General features: G+C 47.9%; 1 protein-coding gene across 1 annotated transcript in view; it reads right to left on the reverse strand.

Annotated features, from left to right (window-relative positions):
• Nucleotides 1-20,808: 20,808 nt before the first annotated feature.
• Nucleotides 20,809-22,261, reverse strand: part of NALF2 (NALCN channel auxiliary factor 2) — a 694,299-nt gene continuing 692,846 nt past the window's right edge. The window contains exon 3 of the mRNA XM_086918334.1: nt 20,809-22,162. Coding sequence (XP_086774460.1) covers nt 21,777-22,162 — 386 coding nt within the window. The 3' untranslated portion in view covers nt 20,809-21,776. The remainder of the gene's footprint in view (nt 22,163-22,261) is intronic.

A 22,261-nucleotide genomic window follows, 5' to 3' on the forward strand; every position in this document is an offset into this window, starting at 1 on the left:
CAATTGAAAAGCCTAGAGGCACTGTTTTGCCTACTGCCTTTTTATTTGTATTGCTTTTTGAAAATGACAGTGTATTCTAGACCAGAATTGTCCCATGGCGTGTGGCCACTCCTTTGAAGATCGCAGGCTACCTGTTTGCAGTCCCCTTGTTATACAATGAACTGTTTAAAGCATCGCACTTGCTCCATCAGACGGCATTGGACATCACAGAACCAGAATTTCAGTGCAAAAGAGCGCCTGTCATGTGCTGGTAACCTCTGACAGTGTGCAGTCCCTTGAGCCCCTTGGCCTGAGTTTTGGCCACAGGCACCCTCCTTTTCATTTGCTCCAATGGAAGTGCAGTGCACCGGCGGATCCAAGATTGGCAAAAGGCACTACATTCTGGTGCCCATGAAAGAGCAGCCTGAGCGTCCTCAGACACTGAATGATGAGTGTTGGAGCCTGAGAATGTTCCCGGGTCTGAACGAGATGATCTGTGCCCATGACCAATGAAGAGCACAATATCTGTAGTGTCTGCCGCAGAGGAGAGATACTGGTGCACTGCATTGAGACATTGAGACTTTTAAGTGAGCTATGAGTGTTTGCAAGGAGGGCACTCCAACGGATAGTGAGAAGCACCATTTACATGAAAGGCCTGAATGAAGAGGCCCATCCAAAAGAAAACAACAAAAGAAGATTTGATGGACAATAGAAGCCTGCCAGAGAGGCTTTTGAACGGACTCTGGGCATAGTTTGTTTCACAAGAGGTTTCTGTGTGATTGATTAGACTAGGTGTTACCAGGGTTCAATTCCCTGCCTCGGCGGGTCTTGGGCTCAAAAATTCCACGGACTTGATAATTCTCGCTCCGGTGCCTTCTCAACTCATGGGTTCACACTCTGTGACTCTGGGCAATAGCTTGCTTAATCTCCACAACGGCCCCTCGCGGCGGGATGCCTGGCTTTCACCTTGTGGATACCCTGCCGGGGTTATCTCACAGGGGAATACCAGGACGGGTTCCCTAAGCAAGCGCCGGGAAACCCTTTGTGGGTAGCTGTGCGCTATATAAGCTCAAATACATTTACATTTACATTGTTTTGCTGGCATTATTTTAAAGTAGTATTCTGTTTAGTAAAAGCAGAATAAAGTCCATTTTCTGTGGGAAAGTATCCCCTTTTTCACCTCAGAGCATTGATGAGGATCACCACTATTTCACCTGAACATAGAATAAGTTACTGAAATGCATAGGAGCCATAAAACGTTACTAGATAATTTTAGGATTTGCTTTCTGCTTAGGGTTGTGAAAAATTATAATTTCGTTTGTAATAGAGGTCATTACTTTCTCCTATTGTCTATCTGTTCTTAATGAAGTGTTTTCTAGTGTTTTTTTTTAACATGACGTTGTCATTTATGGGTGGGATTGTTTTTTCTACTCAATTGACTTCTGCACCCACTTCCCAACCTATGTCTTTTCCTACTACTGCTTCTTTGCATTCCTTTCACCCTTTTCCTGAACATGAGCAGGTTAGAAGATCAGAATTCGTAAACAATTCTTTTGTACAGCTTCTGCATCAACAACAGTTAGTAGTGAACATCACTAATTGTTGGGTGTGTGGTCTTATGCCACATACTACAGATAGAGGTATTCTCTATTTGGTCCTGCCATATGTGGCCTTTGTGCTACCACGTGTGTAAGGAGACCTGTCCCAAGAGAGTTGCTAAGTAATAGGATTATGCTCCAGCAACATCTTGATAATCTGATGAATATAGACCTGGATTCAGATTGACGCGAGTTTAGGTTATTGCCTAAGTAAGGGCAAAAGGAGGGTCTGAGGTTCTGTAAATTCTGAACCTGGGTCATAAAGGTCGTGGTTCTGTTACGATTTTGGTAACAGCGAACCGTAAACAGTGAGTTCAGCAAGTATGAGTGTTTTTGTTATGTTACACACATGGATTCACTATGTATTTGAAGATTTCGTTCTGAACCCTTGGGTTCCATTTTGTGCATGGCAGCCATTTTGTGGTTGCCTTTACATAGGCCGATGACTTTAGCTGACTTTTGGATGACCTGAGGGAACTGACCCTGTTGCCTGAAGCTGACCTTGTTAGACCAGTTCCTTGCCCAGTAGCTGATCAAGATTAAGGATCAGAGCACAGGAGATTGTAATGTTTGGTATGCACATACACACCCCTTATCCTACTTCTCATCTGTTTCTGTTCCTTCCTTTTATGGCTTGTTTACGATATGGGTTGTGGTCTTTTGTTATGGGTTTGTCCTGCTTGTGTAAGAAGGAATGTTGGGTTTTTTGCATGCTTGCAAAAGCTAGGACTGCCCCTTATTTTTATGCTGAGTTTTGTAACCCTAAGCATATAAAAGGCCTTTGTTCTCTGTATTCCTCAGACTGCCTCATTCAATTGCTAAGGCAGCTGGGTGACGTAGCCTCACTTAATTAAGTTTAATAAAGATGTCTTTTTCATATTTCAGCTTCTCTGCCAAGTTCTTTATTGATATTAGTAAGACCCCTGAGAATGAAGATTTTTGGATTTCCTCACCTTCCTAAGAATTAAGGGACTCTGATACTAACTATTTTCTTGGGTTCTGTTCATTATGTTGTTGTTGTTAGATGGCCCCTCACCACAAGCTTTGTGGAAATAATGCACTGAATACCCAACTCAAACCTTCGCTTCCCCCTACGCATTGATGGTCAAATTGCAATACTAAGTCGATTAAGGCTAAGACATCAGTTAAATGATTTGTGATATGTGCAAGAGCATCTTTTATTGTGTCCCACAGTCCATTGTAAAAGAGGGCAGGCTGCACGTTTCACCTTTTGCCACCCAGTATCCACTATGAATTAATATAAACGGTTACGCAAGTTACCAATTCCCTACTCCCAGGTTTTAAGTTGATCAAGCTGTCGTCAATTGACCGGGCCACTGTACTTCTGTCAAATATCCCTGGAAACTCCCCTTGAAAGTGACATGTTTTTGCAGTTTGGGACCAGGAAGGCACATTTTCCTTTGGGTATAGGAGAATAAATGCCACCTTAGACTATTCACCAGGAAATCCCAGAGCTCAACAAAGAATATTCAGAGTGCATTGCATCAAAGATATCTGAATTTAGTCAGGGTCTCCAAATAAGTACTCTAGTGGTGCCGGAGCAGTGTCATTACACTGTGTCTGTGTTACTTGAGTGCTAGTCTGATTGGTGCAGTGGAATGGAGGTGCTGCTGTGATGCCCCAAGATGTGGTGCCCTGACACAAGGATGCTGCTCTTACTTCCAAGCTTTGTACTTTGTCAGCCTGTGAGCCTGTTGGTAATCTGAAAGCCGCCGCCCCTTTACCTTCTGCATTCGAAGCGATGATTTCCCACAGCCAGATGAGAACATTTAGTGATGCATTCTGCATCACGCATAGAAAGAGGAAGATTTCTTACAAGATTGTTTTTGTGCAGGAAGATGTAACTTCCTCCTCAAAAACAATCCTGCCCGTAATGCAGGCGCCCATGCACCATAGTACAAGGTGGCCTGCGTTGGCGCTTCATAAGCCACAAGTGCGCCAACACAGGGAGAGATCTGAAGAGCACCGCAGCTCAGCATATACAGCGCTTTATGGCTCTCGCCTTCATGCAAAGCAGCTTGAGGTCCAGGCTGCTCATTGCAGAACAACCATACACGTACTCTGAGTTTCACTTTTCCAATGCCCAATCAATGCTTGTTTGCCTCGTCCTCAGACTTGTGATTCCACACTTGTCTTGTGGACTGTTACGTGAGCTACACAAGTGTCCCACTTCTTTCACTTACCTTTTCTTTTCAACATGGAGAAACCAACCCGCAGGTGCAGGTCAGGGTGCTAATTGTCTGGGAGCAGTTGACTTACTTATGTGGATTGTTGCGTGACGAAGAAGACTGGAAACCTTTTGCGAACTTAGCCAAATCTTTCATCCCTTGCAGATGAAGCTGGCAGTTCAAGGATGCTTTGAGGCATGTGCTGATTTTGGCTGCATCCTTGCTTTCATGCTTGCCATGGCTGCTGCTTTGATCTTCTTCCACCCATGCCGTCCAGATCTCCGTGCCTCGATTGATGTACCCACCAGGGACTTGGATTTATTGTTTTGTCTGCATTGAGGTGCGTCTTTGGGTCATGTTTTACTATTTGCCACAGGCAGGAGTGGTGTCACCAAAGAAAACTACATTTTGCTTTCCTCAGACCCAAGTAAGGCTGTATCAAGCTGTATACGGACCGGGCCCCTATCTCCTCCAGACACTGACAATACAGTTTTAAGCTCTCTCCAAGTCCCTTAAATTCTATACTAATCACTTTCGAGATCTAAACTCTTTCCAGACCCAGTAATAAGTGTTATAATAGGCTCTTTCCCATCCAGAATATTGCTTTATTGTGTTCTCTCCATCACAGAGCATCCGTAATCCTTAATGGAGAAGGTTTTCTTTTTGTGTTTTAAGAAAAAAAATTCCAGACCCAGATTCCATTTCTGTGCGGCTTGGGTCCCCCCTGCTCTAAACATCTCGGTATAAACCATGTGAGGCCAACCTGGACGCGTTGCAACACTAGCAGCGATAATTCCACCAGAAGCTTGAGACACGTCCAAGGTTCCTCTTCAGGAATGACGCGGCCTTGCAGCCCCAGCTGGACCAACCATCTTGGCTTGGGTCAAAGATTGACTTCAATCAATCAATCAATCAAAACATTTGTATAGCGCGCTACTCACCCGGAAGTGTCTCAAGGCGCTTGGGGGAGGGGACCCGCTACTGCTCGAACAGCCAGGTCTTGAGTTGTCTCCTGAAGGCGAGGTGGTCCTGGGTCAGCCGAAGGTGGATGGGGAGGGAGTTCCATGTCTTGCCGCCAAGTAAGAGAAGGATCTGCCTCCGGCGGTGGCTCTTCGGATGCGTGGTACGGCGGCGAGGCTAGCGGATCGTAGCTGGCGGGTGGGCGTGTGGAAGGTCAGGCGGTCGTTGAGGTACTTGGGGCCCAGGTTGTGGAGAGACTTGTGTGCGTGGGTGAGAAGTCTGAACATGATCCTCTTGTTGACGGGGAGCCAGTGCAGGTTCCTCAGGTGGCTGGAGATGTGGCTGCGTCGAGGGATGTCCAGGATGAGTCGGGCGGAGGCGTTCTGGATTCGTTGTAGTCTTTTCTGTAGCTTGGCTGTGGTTCCGGCGTAGAGGGTGTTTCCTTAGTCCAGCCGGCTGGTGACGAGGGTCTGGGTGACCGTCTTCCTGGTTTCGATCGGGATCCATCGGAAGATCTTGAGGAGCACGCGGAGGGTGTGAAAGCATGAAGAGGAAACGGCGTTGACTTGTCTGGTCATCGAGAGGGAGGAGTCCAGGATGAACCCCAGGTTGCGTGCGTGGTCTGTCAGCTTGGGGGCGGTGCCCAGGGCTGGGGGCCACCAGGAGTCGTCCCAGGCGGAGGGTGATGGTCCAAGGATGAGGACTTCCGTCTTGTCTGAGTTCAGTTTCAAGCGGCTGTTCTTCATCCACTCGGCGACGTCTTTCATCCCTTCGTGGAGGCTGGCTCTGGTGGTTTCGGGGTCTCTGGTGAGGGAGAGGATCAGCTGGGTGTCGTCGGCGTAGGAGATGATGTTGAGGTTGTGTTGGCGTGCAATGGCTGCGAGAGGTCTCATGTAGACGTTGAAGAGGGTGGGGCTGAGTGATGATCCTTGCGGGACGCCACAGATGACTCCGGTGGCTTCGGAACGAAACGGGGGGAGGCGGACTCTCTGTGTTCTTCCAGCAAGGAACGAGATGATCCACTTCAATGCCTTCTCTTGGATGCCGGTGTTGCTGAGGCGTTGGACTAGGGTGCGGTGGCAGACAGTGTCGAACGCGGCGGAGAGGTCCAGGAGGATGAGTGCCACTGTTTCCCCGTTGTCGAGAAGGGCTCGGATGTCGTTGGTGGCTGCGATGAGGGCGGTCTCGGTGCTGTGGTTGGCTCTGAAACCGGACTGCGAGGGGTTGAGGGATCCATTCGTCTCGAGGAAGGCGGCAAGCTGTCTGTTGGCGATCTTCTCGATGACTTTGGCAGGAAAAGGGAGGAGCGAGATGGGGCGGAAGTTTTTGGGGTCGGTGGGGTCCGCTGTTGGTTTCTTCAGTAGGGCGCTGAGCTCGGCATGCTTCCAGCTCTCCGGGAAGGTGGCGGTGTAGAAGGAGGTGTTGTTGACGTCTCGGAGTTGGGGTGCGATGGTGGAGTCGGCCTTGTTGTAGACGTGTTGGGGGCAGGGGTCAGTCGGAGAACCGGAGTGGATAGTGTTCATCGTGTGGGCTGTGTCTTCGGTGGTCACTGCGGTCCAGGTGCGGAGGGTCATTGTGGGGTGCGTTGGTTTGACGGTTGGGTGCGAGGATGGTGTGCCAAAGCTGTTGTGGATATCGGCAATCTTGCGGTGGAAGAACGAGGCGAGGGAGTCGCAGAGGTCTTGTGAGGGGGTGAAGTCGTTGTTGCCAGTGCTGGGGTTGGAGAACTCCTTGACGATGCTGAAGAGTTCCTTGCTGTCATGGGCGTTGTTGTCCAGTCGCTCCTTCAGTGATTTCTTCTTGGTGGTGCGGATGAGCTGGTGGTGCTTGCAGGTCGCGTGTTTGAGGGCGGTCAATTTGTCAGTGGTCCGGTCGAGTAGCCACGCTTTCTCGAGGGTGCGGCAGGTCTTTTTGGAGTCCTTGAGATCGTCGGTGAACTAGGGGGCCTTCTTGCCTCTGGGTTTGCTGGGAGGGTTCTTCAGTGGTGCGAGGTCGTCGGCGCAGGCTGTCAGCCATAGCGTGAAGTTGCAGGCAGCTTCTATGGGGTCCGGTGTGCTGCAGGTGGGTTCGGGCTGAGGGAGGTGGTGAGCTGGTCGGCGGTGATCTTGCTCTAGCTTCTGTGGGGAAACTGTTGCGGGTGGTGGTGGGTGGTGGTTTTTCTGAAGCTGAAGTGGACGCAGCTGTGGTCGGTCCAGTGAAGTCTGGTAGAGTGGTTGAAGGCGATGTGCTTGCTGGATGAGAAGACGGGGTCAAGCGTGTGGCCGGCATAGTGGGTGGGGGTGTTGACCAGTTGCTTGAGTCCGAGGTTGACGAGGTTGTCCAGCAGGGCGACGGTGTTGCGGTCCTTGTTGTTCTCCAGGTGTAAGTTGAGGTCCCCTAGGAGGATTTGTCGGCGGAGGGGAGGGCGCGTGGGCTGATGAAGTCCGTGATGTCTTCGCTGAATTGTGTGCGTGGTCCCGGGGGTCTGTAGATGAGGGTGCCTCTGAGGGTTGTCTTTGGGTCGGTGTGGATCTGGAAGTGGAGGTAGTCGGCGGCGGTGAAGGTGGCGTCGGCGTCGGTCGTGATGCGTATGGTGTTCTTGTGGACGATGGCGATGCCTCCTCCGGTCTGGTTGACGCGGTCCCTCCTGATGATCTTGTATCCATCCGGGATGGCGATGGCGATGTCTGGGGCTGAGGAGGCGTTCATCCAAGTTTCAGTGAGGAACGCGACGTCTGGTGATGTTGTGTCGAGCAGGTTCCAGAGTTCGACGGCGTGTCTGTGGACGGAGCGGGTGTTGAGCGGGATGCACTTGAGGTGATTATTGCTGGTGCTTGGCTTGGCGGGTGCGGTGCAGGTTCGGAGGCAGGTGAACTTGCAGGTAGTGCAGGTGAAGGGTCCGTGGAAGCGTTTGGGGGCGGCTCGGCAGCAGGCGGGGTTCCGGCCGGTGTTGAGTGCGTTGAGGGCGGCGGCGTCGTAGGTCCTTTGGTTCGTCTTGCGTCGGTGGGGGCCAGGGGTCCTGGCGCTGGGCGCGGTCCAGGTGCGGGTGGGCGCAGACTGGCCTACCTTTGGCGTGCCTTCGGCGCACAATCGGCGTGCCCGCTGCTCGTGACCGCTGCGCGTACGCGCGGTCGCCATTTATGCGAAGTGGGAGGGAGGGAGGAGCAGCTGGGAGGTGGGAGCGGGAAGGGCACAGGGGGATGAACAACAATGAAGTGAAAAAACACACGCACGAGGAAGGAAACAGCTGAAAACAAATCTAGGTTAAAAACAGAAGGCAGTGATACACGCACGAGGATGTGGTTGGTCCATGGAAGATGCCCAGAGCAATTCTCATGGCTCATATTGATTGGATCATGTCCACCCATCACTTGTGCTCTGAGGGCGTCATCTGAACGATGTTGGGTAAGTGTAGACTGGGGTCTGAGATCGCGTGCCCTGGGACCTAAAAATATGCCTCACTTATGATGCGAGAGAAGGAAAAACGTGTTTGAAGTTGCTTGTGCTCCCGGTTAGAAGAGGCAAATGTGAGAAGTGTTTGCTAAGGCCAGGGCTGGTTTTCATATGGTTGGTCCATTTCTACAATGGCACAGACTAGGAAAAAAACACAGTTAAAGCAACAATCCGAGTCATTTCCAGCACTTCTGAATGCCTGCAGTCACTCCCTGGTTTAGGGATTTAGGGGAAAGGATAATGCTCTGATTGTTCCCTTCCACACTTTACTCAGGCGAACAAAACCTCAGAACAACGTGCAGAGTTATCATCAATTAGTAACATTTTAATTTCTTAACTGGGTTAAAGAGGGAGCCGAGAACACCTCTGTCCCAAAATACAACAGAACATAAAGCATTACAGGTACAAGAAGGACTAGTGAAACACAGAGAGAGCATTAGTATCCGAGTCTTTTTCAATACAACTGAATGACAGCATGTTTTTTTCAATTTCAAACCATCCTGGAAAACGAAAGTAATAGGAACTAGTGCAAAAAAGTTCTAAACATTAAGCACAGTGTATAAAACAGCAAAAGGTGCCTGGCCCCTCTCGAGGACGAGGGTGCAGGCACCTCATGATGGAGAGGAGGAGAGAGCAAAGAACAGAGGGAGAGAGAGGTGGTGGGGTGGACCAGAGGAAAGAAGGCTGGAAGGAGAGGATGGTGGAAACTCAGGAGTAAACGTAAAATAGGAATGAAAGAACTAAGGAGAGAATGAAATGCTGCAGGAAAGAGGAGATGATCAGAAGAAAGAAAAATGGCAGTGGGAATGGAGGGAAAAGGAGAAAATAGGAACATAAGAGGGGTGAAGAGGTCAGCATGAAAATCAAGGTGAAAAGAGAGAACGAAAAAAGGAAGGTGAAAGACGAAGAACTGGCAAGAGAAAGATAAGGTAGAGTAGAAAGACTTCTGAAGGCTGAGTTCAGCATCGCTCTTTTTTTTAACTCTTCACTTTGTGAAAACAACTTTTGTAAGTGTGGTCAGCCGCGAGTGACCACTGGTGTCCTGCGGGCACTTAGGAAGGGTTTGGTCACAAGCAGCCACTCAAAATGTACGCAGGAACGCACACGAGGCATAGTGGTGTGTGTGCACGCGACTGCACACATGTGAGGGGGTAGATGGCCATCTGACCGATTAGCGCCACGCCCCAACATTGCTGCCCTAAACATGTGAAATGTGGTTGCATTTCTCTGGACAGATAACTTATCAATATGAAAATACAGGTTAAGTATCTGAAAACAAGGCCTCTACTCTGGCAGATTCCCTCTCTCGACCCTCATAGTAAAGCTACTTCTTTCCCATGATGACATTAAGCGCACATGCTGTCTCGCAATCCTGCGACATTCTTACTTCCATGAATGGTTTTGCTAGTAACATTACTCTTAAATAGTTATTTCTCAGCCAAGTGACTTGCTTGAAAAATACCACAACATGGAGTAATGACACAGAGAGACAGAAGCACTTGTAGTTTTTCTCCAAAGTGAGCCAATGTCATTATAAAGATGTGGACAGGTTAAACAATGTAGGGTGCCTGAATAACAATATCCCACGTGGTGGCAGTGTTGAGCTCACAGGCAGCATGCAACATTCAGACCTCAATCAACCAGGAAATGTACACACAGGGAACTCCAACCAGAATCCTATTAACGAGGGTGCCACATGGTAACCTGTACAGGGTGAGAGGTGAAAGTTCACATGGATGGATTCAGAACAGCAGGGTCAAATTGCATGCACAATCGGAATACCCACACCATGTTTTAATGTTGTGAGTGGGGCAGGACCTCATGTATGGGCCACAATAGGGTGAGAAGTTTGAATGTAGTCTCATATTAATTTTGATATGTGGAGAGCTCTGAGGATAATGCCTTAAACAGGCCTCCTGATGATGTTTTGGAAAATGAGAGTTAAATGATTTTTAGGGACTAAAAAGTAATTTTCATTCCAAATGGGAATATTTTTAAGCAGGCACATCATTCTAAACCTAATTTAATTTTAAACCATGGGTATTTATTTTATTGTAGTTAGTCATTGCTTTCTTTGTAGCAGAAATGATTATTTTAGGGTGTAGCATTGTGTGTCCCTTGTTGCCTATTATGTTTTGTGCCTCTTCATATTGAGTAAAAAGAACCAATATGTCGTCTATCTGGATGGCTTGACAACATATTGAGGAAGTGTGAAGGCACTATCTTCTATTTATGCCAGAATTGGTCTTTATGGGTTGATTTTAGGGATGTATGGCCCTTATTTCTGCAAGGATAGGAGTACAGGTGGGAGGGCAGATTCCAACTTATATTTCAGGATAGGGGGAGGTTTTATATGGCAGGCTGGTGGGGCGGGGTCTGCCCAGTGCCACAGTGGTCTTCAACCCTGCGAACTGCTCACACACATACATTTCCTGTCCTGTAATATTCACCCAGAGCTCAGTGTATCGTATCACAGCATCTTGCAATATTTGTCTTGGATCCTTGTGATTAGAAGAGTAAAAAAGTACAAGCCATGGGAAGATCATCAAATAAGACAACCTTCTCCTTCTGTGCCACTCAAGTGCACCAGTCAGAGAGCTACACATCTGGAAACTGTAAACATCTTCAGCCCTTATGTAGGTTACTGTGGAACCTCAGGAGATAGGGAGTTTTTATCGAAGTGATGGGCATAGTGGGACAGCACAAACTATTGTCTCTGGTCTGTGTCGGGATGGATAGGGCCCCTCCCCCGGATCTACGGGAACCTTGTCTTCTTGCTGGCCCACTCACATGTTAGGGATCTGATCCATCAATGTTCTAGGGTGACTAGTGTATGTTAGATACAATAAGCTTCTTTCTACATGTCGTCATATGGTCTATGTTCTTCATTCAGACTGGAAATTTCTGTATTTTGAGTTTATTTCTCAAGGTAAACCCATTACTCTCTAGTTATGGCACCGGCACAGATGCTGACCTCAGTGGGGCATATTGCACAAAAACACCCTTATGGATGCCAGATGTGGGGTAGGATGACCATGTTAATTGGGCAGAATGAAGGTGGACTCTGCCCACAATATTGGAAACCAATAGCTGTATCAATGCAAGAATAATAGGTGAGTGCAAAGTTATTTGTTGCAACAGTTACAAAGACCTATGGAGAATGTTGCAAATTTGCTAGTTTTGCAAGTTTTTTTACTTAGGGATGTCCATGTGCAGATCATGTGCCGATGTATGCCACAGAATTAAATGGTTAATTACCGGTAGTAGAAGTTTTGCAGATTCAAGAATTTTCTGGATTCACATGCTGTGCATTATTCTGCCATCTAGGGGTTGGGTCTGGAACTTTTTGTATATATTAGTTATTTTTTTTGTTTTTTTGCTGGGCGTCAACAGTCCCCACCATTTAGTGCTTGTTCCATCTTATTCTGGTGTCAGACGCCCTCCTCGGAAGTCTCACTCTTGGTTGCCATCTTCAGATTCTTTTTTGTGAACTTCCTGTTAGTGTTTTGTATGATTGTGCTCTGTTTACTCGTGTCACCTCTTTTCTTGGGGAGGTGGGTGGGTCACTTGTGAATCCAGCAAAATTCTTCATGCTGCAAAACTACTCTTACTGGTAAGTAACCATTTTGTTTTGCAGAGTGAATCTTTTCTGGATTCACATGCTGTGTAATGATTTTGTAGCGGTTTTATTCATTGTGGTGGTTGGGTTTAAGATGAGGTTGGGCTTGTAAATAGATATTTCAGAACCATTTGTCCCATTGGTGCTTCTCTGTTTACTTGATCATCAATGCAATAGTGTTTTGTGAATGTGTGCATTGATGACCATGTGGCCACCATGCAAATGCTATTAAGCGGAATGTTCGATAGAAAGGCTGTTATTGCTCCTGTCGTCCTTGTTGAGTGTGCTGTTGGTTTTGAATGCCACATTTTTGGGACATCTTTCAATTGTCTGTTTTATCCATCTTGCAATGGGATTCTTTGTAACTAGTTCTCATGTGTTTGGTATTTCTGATTGATATGAAGAGTTGTTTTCCTTTCCTGGTGGACTGAGGGTATGGATGTCTGGATGCAAAGTACTGGCATTTTGCGTTTAGTGGTGTTGTGAACAAGTCTATTTTTGGAGTTCCCCTCTTTTGGAATACTCTATCAATGTTTGGTTCAGTTCTCACTCGTGTGAGATGGATGCTTGTCTGCTCAGTTTGATTCCTACCACATTGTTTACTCCTGGTAGGTATATCACTGTTATTGTTATCCTTCTTTGAATGGCCCATCTCCATGTCTGCTGTGCCAACTATGAGAGGAGAAATGGTTTTGTTCCTCCCTGCTTGTTGAGGTAAAACATTGTTGTTGTATTGTCTGTTCGTATTTTTATTGACTTGTTCCACAGTTGATGTTGAAAGACTTTTAGAGCTACGAACACTGCTTTCCACTCCAGTAGATTTATATGTTGGACTCATTCTTGTGGTTTCCATATTCCTCTGACATTGAGTTTCCCCGTGTGAGCTTCCTACCTGATATCTGAGGTGTCTGTGATAATGATCACTCTTGGAGCTGTAGCCATTAAGGGTCTACCTGCTGTAACATTTGTCTTGTTCCACCAATTCATTCAATCTGTATTTTGATGGGTGACAACCACTAGCTCCCCGTCGCTTGTGCCATCAGCTCTGTATCCATTCTTGGATTTGTTCTCTTGTGAAGCCTTGCATGTGGTATTAATGGAAGCAATCATTCCTAACAATTCCCCCACAGTCCTCACTGTCAGAGACTGACACTTCCATTACCGGGGAGCTTCTTGTGTTATGGCTTGGACTCTTTTCTCGCATGGAAAACCGTTTCCCTGAATTGTGTTTATTTTCACTCCCAAGAAGAATTTCTGTTGTTCTGGCGTTAGTTCTTTGCACTTATGTGCTGAGCTTGCTCTTACCATCCAGTCATCTAAGTATGAGTAACATGTATTCCCTCACTTCTTAGATGCTTGGCTACAGCCACCAAGCACTATGTGAATACCCTTGGAGCTGATTTTATGCCAAAGGGTGGTTCTTTGAATTGGTAATGTGTCTTCTTTATTACAACCCATAAGAACTTCTTGTGTCTTGGATTCATTGGATTGTGTAGGAAGGCATCCTTTAGGTCTATGATTGGCGTAAAATCCCCCTGTTGGAGTTGAGGTATGACTTCCTGTAGTGCTGTCATTTTGTGTTCTTATAAACTTGTTTACAAAATGGAGGTCTAGTATTGCCTGCAGTGTCTTGTCTGGTTTTGGAATTAGGAAGTATGTTGAACAGACAGCCCGATTTTTCTCCTTGGAGGATACTTTTTCTGCTTCCTATTTTTGAAGCAGTTCCTTTATTTTCCTTTTGAAGACATCTCTCCCTGTGTGTGTGTTTTTCATCTTGGGTTGCGTGTTGGTGGTTGCTTTTCTAACTCTATGCAGTATCTGTGTTGGATTATATTGAGAACCCCTTTGTCTGATATTACCATCCTCGACTCTTGGAGGAAGTCTCTTATTCTTCCCCCCACAGGTGTTGTGTGTCGGTGGAAGTCCTTGACGGCAGGCTTCTTTCTCATGTTCGACCACAAAAGGTATGTCTTTATAATGTTTGAATTGTCACGAATGTGATGTTGATAGTGGCTGTATCGTGCTTTGAAAACTTTGTTGAGATGTCCCTGTCTGACCCCTAAACTGTAGGGCATCCTTCGACTTGGCCGTATCATTCGCAAGCAAGTGTTCACCATCAAATGGGCTGTTGACTCTGTTGGCTTGCACCTCATTCTTGAAGCCTGACACCATTTGCCGTGCATGGCGTCTTAATATTATTCCTGTCACCAACTGTCTTGCTGCCGTATCTGCAGCATCCAATGCTGAGTTTATGCATTTGTTGGTGATACCTTTTTCTTCTTCAGCTAGGGCTTTTGCTCTTTTTTGATAGGGTTCTGGCAGGTGCTTCATTAACTCTTTCATCTCTTCCCAGTTTTGATGGGCATAGCTATCTATTCAGCAATGCGCTAGAGTTTGCTATTATCCAGTGAGTTGCTGTCCTCTTTCAAATTTTCTTCCCACCATTTCTATCCTCTTGCTTTCTGTATCTAGAGGAGGTCCAGTGGTGGTTGGAATATTTGCTCACTTTCTGGCTGTGGCTACGATGATGGAGTCTGCCGCCAAATTACTCCGAATGTATAGAGGGTCTTAAGAGGCGTGCCTATATTTTTTCTCCGGCGTGGGAGTCACTGCCATGCAGGTTGCTGGCTCCTTAAATGCCCCTCTCCCCTGATACGTGATACTTGGGAGCATTGGAAAGAACTGGCTTTTGTTTTATGAAGGCCTCAGTGTCTCCAGTAAGAATCAGGATTGAGCCTTTTCCTCGTCCAGCTGTACTCCATACCATTCAGCTGCCTTTTGACCTACTGATTGTACATGCGCACATCATCTGGAGGCGATGGACTCGAAGGGTATATGTCTATGGTTTCTGCTTCAAGATAATGCCACTGGTCTTCTATGCCTTCTGATTCTTCAATGTCCTGGTACAGACTCTACGGCATATTTAGAATAAACTGGCATAGGGCAGGGCCGCAAGTCTTCTTGCTGTGCTGTCCTATGTTAATTCAAAAGGACAGAAATGCACTGTATTTACAAGATACAGTGCATTCCTTTACTTTCAACCAGCGCCCTCGCAATAATTGCAGCCGTGCGCCAATGCAAGCACCCTTGCACCATAGTGCAATGGTGGATGTGTTGTTGGCAGGGTTGTTTTTGTGCAGGAAGGGACGCCTTCCTGCACAAAAACAATCATGAGAGGTGTTTTCCTCATTATGTGTCCTGCAGAATGCAGCAAATATGGGAAGAGGAAAAAATTAACAGAAATGTAAACATTTCTCTTCGTATGCCTGCCTTGGGGAGGAGTGCTGCCCCAGATTCACACTATGTTTTTAAATTTGGGGCAGTGTCGAAATTCATGGGTTTTGCGTGGGAACACCCACAGGAACACCCATGGCATACCTCCCTATGCAATCTAAAGCAACGCAGCAACTTGCACTGTGAGGTCTTAAACCTTATCAACGAAGCCATGAAAAGCCACGCAATGTGGCTTTGCATGATAGCCCTGCTCTGTGCACATTGTAGCATTAAAAGAAAGTGATGCTCTGGTGGCACAAGGGGCTTGTAAATACGCCCCTCTGTCCTTCTGTCTCTTCTTCTTCAAACAAGAATTCCTTTTCCTCTTCTTCCTGAGGCTGAGGTGTTACTAGGGTTTCTAATTCCCCTGATTCCTTCTCCTCTCTTGAGCCTTTTGCCAAACGTTTTGATGGAATCCTAAAAGCCTGTAGAGTTTGTGTCAAATTCCTTTTCTTTGTAAGATAGCCACCATTTCAGCCTCAAGCCATCTTTCCTTGCACTCTATTTTGAGGGTTCGTTCCTCTGCATCGAGTGCAGACGTTGTTCTCTTTTTCGGCTGCTGTTGGTATGGCCGCCATTTTATTCTCTGTGTCTCGACTGCGAATATCTTTCTATGTCGGGGTTATTTCATCAGTTTTCCCACCTGCTGGTATCCTGTGTATGGGACTCAAGGGGATCTTTGTGCCTGGTCTTGCCATCAGCCAGCAAGGTTTTACAGCACTGAGGCAGACTTATCTTTTCTGGAGTCTGCAGTTTTCAACTCAACCACTATTTTCTTTTTCACAGTTACCTGTCTGTGCATTTCTTCCGCCTTCCTATGTTCTTTTTTTAATCTGATGATGTTCCTTTCAACATCAGAGTCTTCTCCTTCTGCATCTTTGGCAGCACTAGCTTCTTTTTTACTCGACAACCTCTCTGAGTGAGTTTGGTTCCTTTTGCCCCTGCATAGCATATGTGTGCACCTCTGTTTCTCTAGAGCCTGCAGTGTCTTAACCTTAAACTCGGCACAGGCCTTGCAGGATGTGAATTGTGGGTACTTGCCTAACAAAGGCTCCCATTAGGGTGGCGGGCGGACTTTGCCCGCCCGCCATCCTCACGGTACTAGGGACCGCCCGCCGTAAGGGTGGGGGTCCCGTGCATGGGATTAGGATGCGCCCGCCACAGTGGCGGGCGCATCCTGTATGTTTACCATTGCGGCGGGCGGTGCTGAAAGCACGCCCGCCGCAATGGTAAAGATACATGTCGTGCATTTCAAAACACAACGTGACAGGCACCGCGCGGTGCCTGCCACGTTGATCTTTGAAATGCTGAGTACCCTCCATGTGCACCCCCCCGGAGTCCCTGGGGGCCCGCAACGGGCCCCCGCAGGGAGTCTCTGCATGCCTTTTCGTGGCGGCATTGCCCCAAAGAGTGCAGACCTGATGGCTGTCCATCTGTGCGAATATATGGTGGCACTCGGGGTGAAAAATGGCTGTCCTTATGTGCAAATTTCATGGTGGCACTCTGGGCGAAAACACGATGATGTCTTCTTCATTTCACGACCAGCAGGGATCTCCCTGTCCACGCATTCTCCCTTGATTAAAAAACTCAACTTACTTTGAGTTTTGCTTGGAGTTCACTAAGTTCTTCCTATAACACTTCTTTCAAAATCCTGAAGTTTTTATTCTTTTTTCTTTGACAATTCAAAAAAAACTTTACTCCTTCTTATTACTCCTTTAGCTTGGAGATCTTCCTGATGTTTCCAGACCCAACGGCGGATAAAGGAATCTGAAGATGTCGACTAAGAGTGAGACAACCGGGGATGTCAGACTAAGAGTCTGACATCAGAAAAGGATGGAACAAGCTTCATTTGGTGTAGACCGTTGCTGCCCAGCAAAAAAAAAAACAAAAAAAAAACTACCATATACAAAAAGTTCCAGACCCAACCACTAGACGGCGCAATAATACACACCATGAGAATCAGAAACAATTCATGCTGCAAATATTTATCTTCCAGTAGAAAATATTATTCTTAGGTACAGTTTAATACTTTTCTAAGTTTGTATGTGTGCTTTACAGGGCAGCACACATGCAAAGATGGAAAAGTTTGCGAACAGAAAACTTTTCCGCAATATTACACCTACCTGGGAGAGGTGTAAATTGTTAACACAAATCTGTCTACATTGTTAGTAGGTCGGGATTTGTGGGAGGTTTTATGGGAGTGACCATGTACCCCCTCGGCCCACCGCCTGGAGTTGGACTACTTTTCCGCGCAAAACACATACATCGCATTTCTACGCAAACTTGGCGCAGCTGCCTTAACTCCTATACACGATGGGGCGTATTTACAAGCGCCTTGCGCCGCCAGTGCGCCTGTTTTTTGCTATAATAAAAGTGACGCACCGGTGGCGCAAGGGGCTTGTGATTAAGCCCCTATGGGCCTTATTTATGAAGGCCTTGTGCCACTGGTGTGTCACTTTTTCCCATTTTAAAAGTGACGCACCGCCGGCGCAAGACCTTCATAAGTAAGGCCCCATATGTATATTTATCTCGTATAAAGGGTGCGCTATATCTCCCACCGTCCGCCTCTGTAGGTTTACAGACGCACATCTGCCGCCCCCACCCTCGCCAAAAGCTGATTAACTCACATCATATGTTGGTGAAACAGAATGTAGTAATTACCTCCGAATGGCGGGGGTGCTGCAGGCAGCATTAATCCCGCATTACCTCGACATTAGGGCCTGATTAGGCCGTCAAAGGCTGTCAGGGCCGAGCTGTGTTCAAAGCCAGGCGCCGAGAGATTAAAATGCGATTACGCCGTGATCAGAGGCAGCCCTGGCGCCTGTGTTGTGGTCAGAGGCGCGGCGCGGACGGCACGTCTGATCCTGGGCCCGGCAGAGGGGGGGCTCCAAGGCCAGGAGCCCTCTGCAGGACGCCCGCCAAGGTCGTGTCAGCGGTGGGCGGGCCACCGGCCTCAGGGGGTCACCCCCTGATAAAAGAGCTCACCTCGGTCGATGGCCCACGTGCAGGGACAGGTGTGAGGTGAATCTCTGCAAGTGTGCGTGAGGTTGTGCATGTGTGTGCAAGATGTGGGCTTGAATGGGTGTCTGTGTGTGCACTTTCATTTACATACGTGTGGGTGTGCGTATGTCTCTGTCCAGGTGTGGGCTGAATGTGTGCGTACATCCATGTGGACCGATGTATGTGTACATGCATTTATGTTAATATGAGGATGCGCTGCGCATGCATGTGTACATGTCTGTCTACAAGTGTCAGAATGTGTTAGCTCGTGTATGCACGCATGTAAATGAACGTCGAAGTGCATTGATGTGCTTGCATGGTGTGTGCGTGGTGTGCCTGCGTGGGTTTATGGATGTGTGGATGGCTCTCCTTGTGTGTGCGCTCATGCATGCATGCGTACGAGTGGATGGTGTGCTTTCTTCCTTGTACACACTACAGTGAGTGGTCATTAGCCCTTGCATAAGAATCAACAGGCTGACTTTACCATCTACTGGGGTGTGAGGTGAAATCACCTCTCAGGGGTGTGTGAGGCAACGTCACGTCTGGGCTAGTGTGTGGACACGTCGCCAGATGTGTAGAACGAGAAGTCGGAACTCGCGTAATGGACACGGCACCAGATGCGTGGAACGTGAAGTCTTGACTCGTGCATGGACACGGCACCAGATGCGTGGAATGAGAAGTCTGGACTCGTGCATGGACACGGCACCAGATGCGTGGAATGTGTTGTCTGGACTAGTGTATTGTCACGGCACCAGATGCGTGGAACGTGTAGTCTGGACTAGTGTATGGACACGGCACCAGATGCGTGGAACGTGAAGTCTTGATTCGTGCATGGACACGGCGCCAAATGCGTGGAACAAAAAGTCTGGACTAGTGTATGGACACGGCACCAGATGCTTGGAACGAGAAGTCTGGACTAGTGTATGGACACGGCACCAGATGCTTGGAACGAGAAGTCTGGTCACGGCGCCAGATGCGTGGAACGAGAAGTCGGGACTAGGGTATGGACATTGCACCAGATGCGTGGAACGAGAAGTCTGGACTAGTGTATGGACACATGGCCAGATGGGTAGAACGTGAAGTCTGGACTAGTGTATGGACATGGCGCCAAATGCGTGGAACAAGAAGTCTGGACTAGTGTATGGCCACGGCGCCAGATGTGTGGAATGTTTAGTCTGGACTAGTGTACGGACACGGTGCCAGATGTGTGGAACGTGTAGTCTGGACTAGTGTATGGACACGGCACCAGATGCGTGGAACGAGATGTCTGGACTAGTATATGGACCCGGCGCCAGATGCGTGGAACGTGTAGTCTGGACTAGTGCATGGACACTGCGCCAGATGTGTGGAGCGTGTAGTCTGGACTAGTGTATGGACACGGCACCATTTGCGTGGAACGAGAAGTCTGGACTAGTATATGGACCTGGCGCCAGATGCGTGGAACGTGTAGTCTGGACTAGTGCATGGACACTGCGCCAGATGTGTGGAGAGTGTAGTCTGGACTAGTGTATGGACACGGCACCAGATGCGTGGAACGAGAAGTCTGGACTAGTATATGGACCCGGCGCCAGATGCGTGGAACGTGTAGTCTGGACAAGTGTATGGACACGGTGCCAGATGTGTGGAATGAGAAGTCTGGACTCGTGCATGGACACGGCCCCAGATGCGTGGAAGGAGACACGTCACACACCTGCGGTACGGTGGAGGAAGGTACGCCGGCACCTCGCTGTATTCAGACCTTGGGTATAAGGCACTATATGCATTGTTCTACTCAGCTACAAGAGCTTGTGACCACGTGACGTCCTCGTACTAGTGACATCCTTTTCACAGGTAGCAATGAAGCCCACTGACGTTGGTCAAGACTGTGTGCCCACTGCACTGCGGGTCCTTGGTCAGGCTTGGCCCAGTTTTAATGTAGAATTTATGAGCCCGCTTCGAGGCACTTTCACTGTTGGCAGAAAAGCCTGGCCTAGGGCAGAGGGCTGACTGACAGCGGGTTGGACACATTGCACGGTACTTCGCAGATGCACTTTTTAGAGGCGGCTGTGCAGTAAATTGAAGGATGCCACACTTGCAAGATAATCGCCAACTGGGCGAGCTGGCTTGAGATGCATTGTGTGACATTCCTCTCATCTAGCAGCTCTGAGGCACCATGGTTGATCAGTCCCTGCATTGGACACCGCTGCCTGGCAATGTCTACCTTCGGGTGAGATGAGGGGCATTAACGTGTGATTGTATTGTGACGAAGGAGAGGGGTGGCAGGGTTGGCGTGCACACCAACCCTGCCACCATGTGACTGGTGGAGCTTGTGCTACAGTAGCGTCTGCACACCTGTCCATCACCTTTGCTCACTGTTGTCCTCCATCTGAATGTGTTGACTGGGAAGGCTGCTCCAGTGTTTGAGGTACCCACAGGCTTGACTGCCAAATATAGGTCATTTGATTGTATTTCTGGCACCAGACCGAGAATTTCAATGAAGAATCTGCCTTCAAACCTCTTCACACCTAAACATGGGCACTGTCCACACAGCTCACACCCTGGCCGTCCTTGACTCCATCTGTAGATTTGAACCTAGGCATCCAGACATAATTAACAAACTAAGCCTCAACTTCCTCCTGCTTTAGGTCCCATGACTTCCAGCTGTGGGAATACTGTGAAATCTGAAATCTTATTTTGTTTGTGTTAGTTTTATACTGACTTCCTGTTTTAAGTTCCTAGTAGTAACATCACTTCCTGTTTAATATCATATGTCATGAGACCTTAGCAAAGGCGGCAGGGGTTGAATATTTTTACTGGGCAGTTTGCACAATGATCCCTTTTCCCATTAACAGGAACACTCATGGCGGGCACCACGGTTTAACTCTTGAAGTCACGTGTGCAATTGAAGCAAATTCGGGTAAACACATCATTCGGGGAGCGCATACCGTCTTACTCTTCAGTGATGTCACTCTCGCAACCACCAGACTCTTGCTTTGATAAACATGTCATTTCCTATGATTTACGACTTTCTGCAAACAATTATACCTAGTTGTGTTCTTCTTGTCATTATTAACAAGATTTTTTTAGCTGTCACTCATCATTCCTGCTCCAAATACCAACACACTACATCACTTCCTGTCATAATTGACACATTTCCGCTTCCTGCCACTTCCTGTCATATGCTATGGTACTTCCTGTTTTTAGAAACAGTCAGCCATTTCTCCTCCGGCCCTCTGTGATAACTCATACTTGGCTGTTCTACTCCACGTGCAGCAAATGGTATCACAAATGATTTTGTTGATTAGCTTTCTTTGTGTGGTTCACAGTTGCTAATACTTTATGACACCAAGGTAAACAGTATTTCTCAGCCAACATTTGTCAACTGTTGAGACCGAAAATTACAATAACATGTCAGGAAGTGGCAGGAAGCCTTGTGCCTGTGAGCTCTTGGTAAAATTTAATTTAATTAAATTTTCTCCCTGTGATATTACATTACTCTACCCTTCCCCAACTGCTGTGTGTCACAAACACTTTGATGACCATTTGCAATGAACCCTTCTTGAAACAGTGTCCCGCGGCCCCTCAGTCAGAGAGGGTGTTTTTGTTCCCACCAGGTTGCCCAGTGGCGGGCTGCTCCCGGCAGTTCCATCCTCAACATCTTGGCTTCTGGTGAGGAATGCGCATGCCGTGTGGAGCGACGCTTCACGGTGCTCCGCTGGGAGCCATCTTTCCTCCCCACCTCTATTGTCACTCTTCCCTCGCCGTGTTCTCGTCCAGGGCAGGCAAGGCCTCCAGGCTCATCCCGTTGTTGCTTTGCACAGTTGAAAAGGAGGTCATGGTGTGCAGTAGCACCAGCACCAACACGCACAGTCTGAGCTTGCTATGGCCCAGGCGGGAGCCCGCCGAGACCGGTAGCAAGGAAGGGTGGTGGTGGTGGTGGTAAGGGTGGAGGTGATCGTGGCGGTGGTGGTGGTGCTGCTGACGGTGGCGGGAGCGGTGTTGGTAGTAAAACGACTCTGAGTCCTTGGGTTTGGCCGTTGTGTTGAACTCCCCTTCTGCCGCCATGTTGCATGAGCGCCACCGGACATCACAGCACTGCGGCTCCGCATTGGGCAATTGGTTTTCTAGCAACCCTGCCAAAACAAAAGGAAAAATACTCATAAGTCATAAAATCAAAAGAAACATACGAGTTGATTACATTATTCATACTTAATAATTCTAGTCACAGTAGG

This window comes from Lissotriton vulgaris, chromosome 4_1, assembly GCF_964263255.1.
Source record: "Lissotriton vulgaris chromosome 4_1, aLisVul1.2, whole genome shotgun sequence".
Classification (NCBI taxonomy): domain Eukaryota; kingdom Metazoa; phylum Chordata; class Amphibia; order Caudata; family Salamandridae; genus Lissotriton; species Lissotriton vulgaris.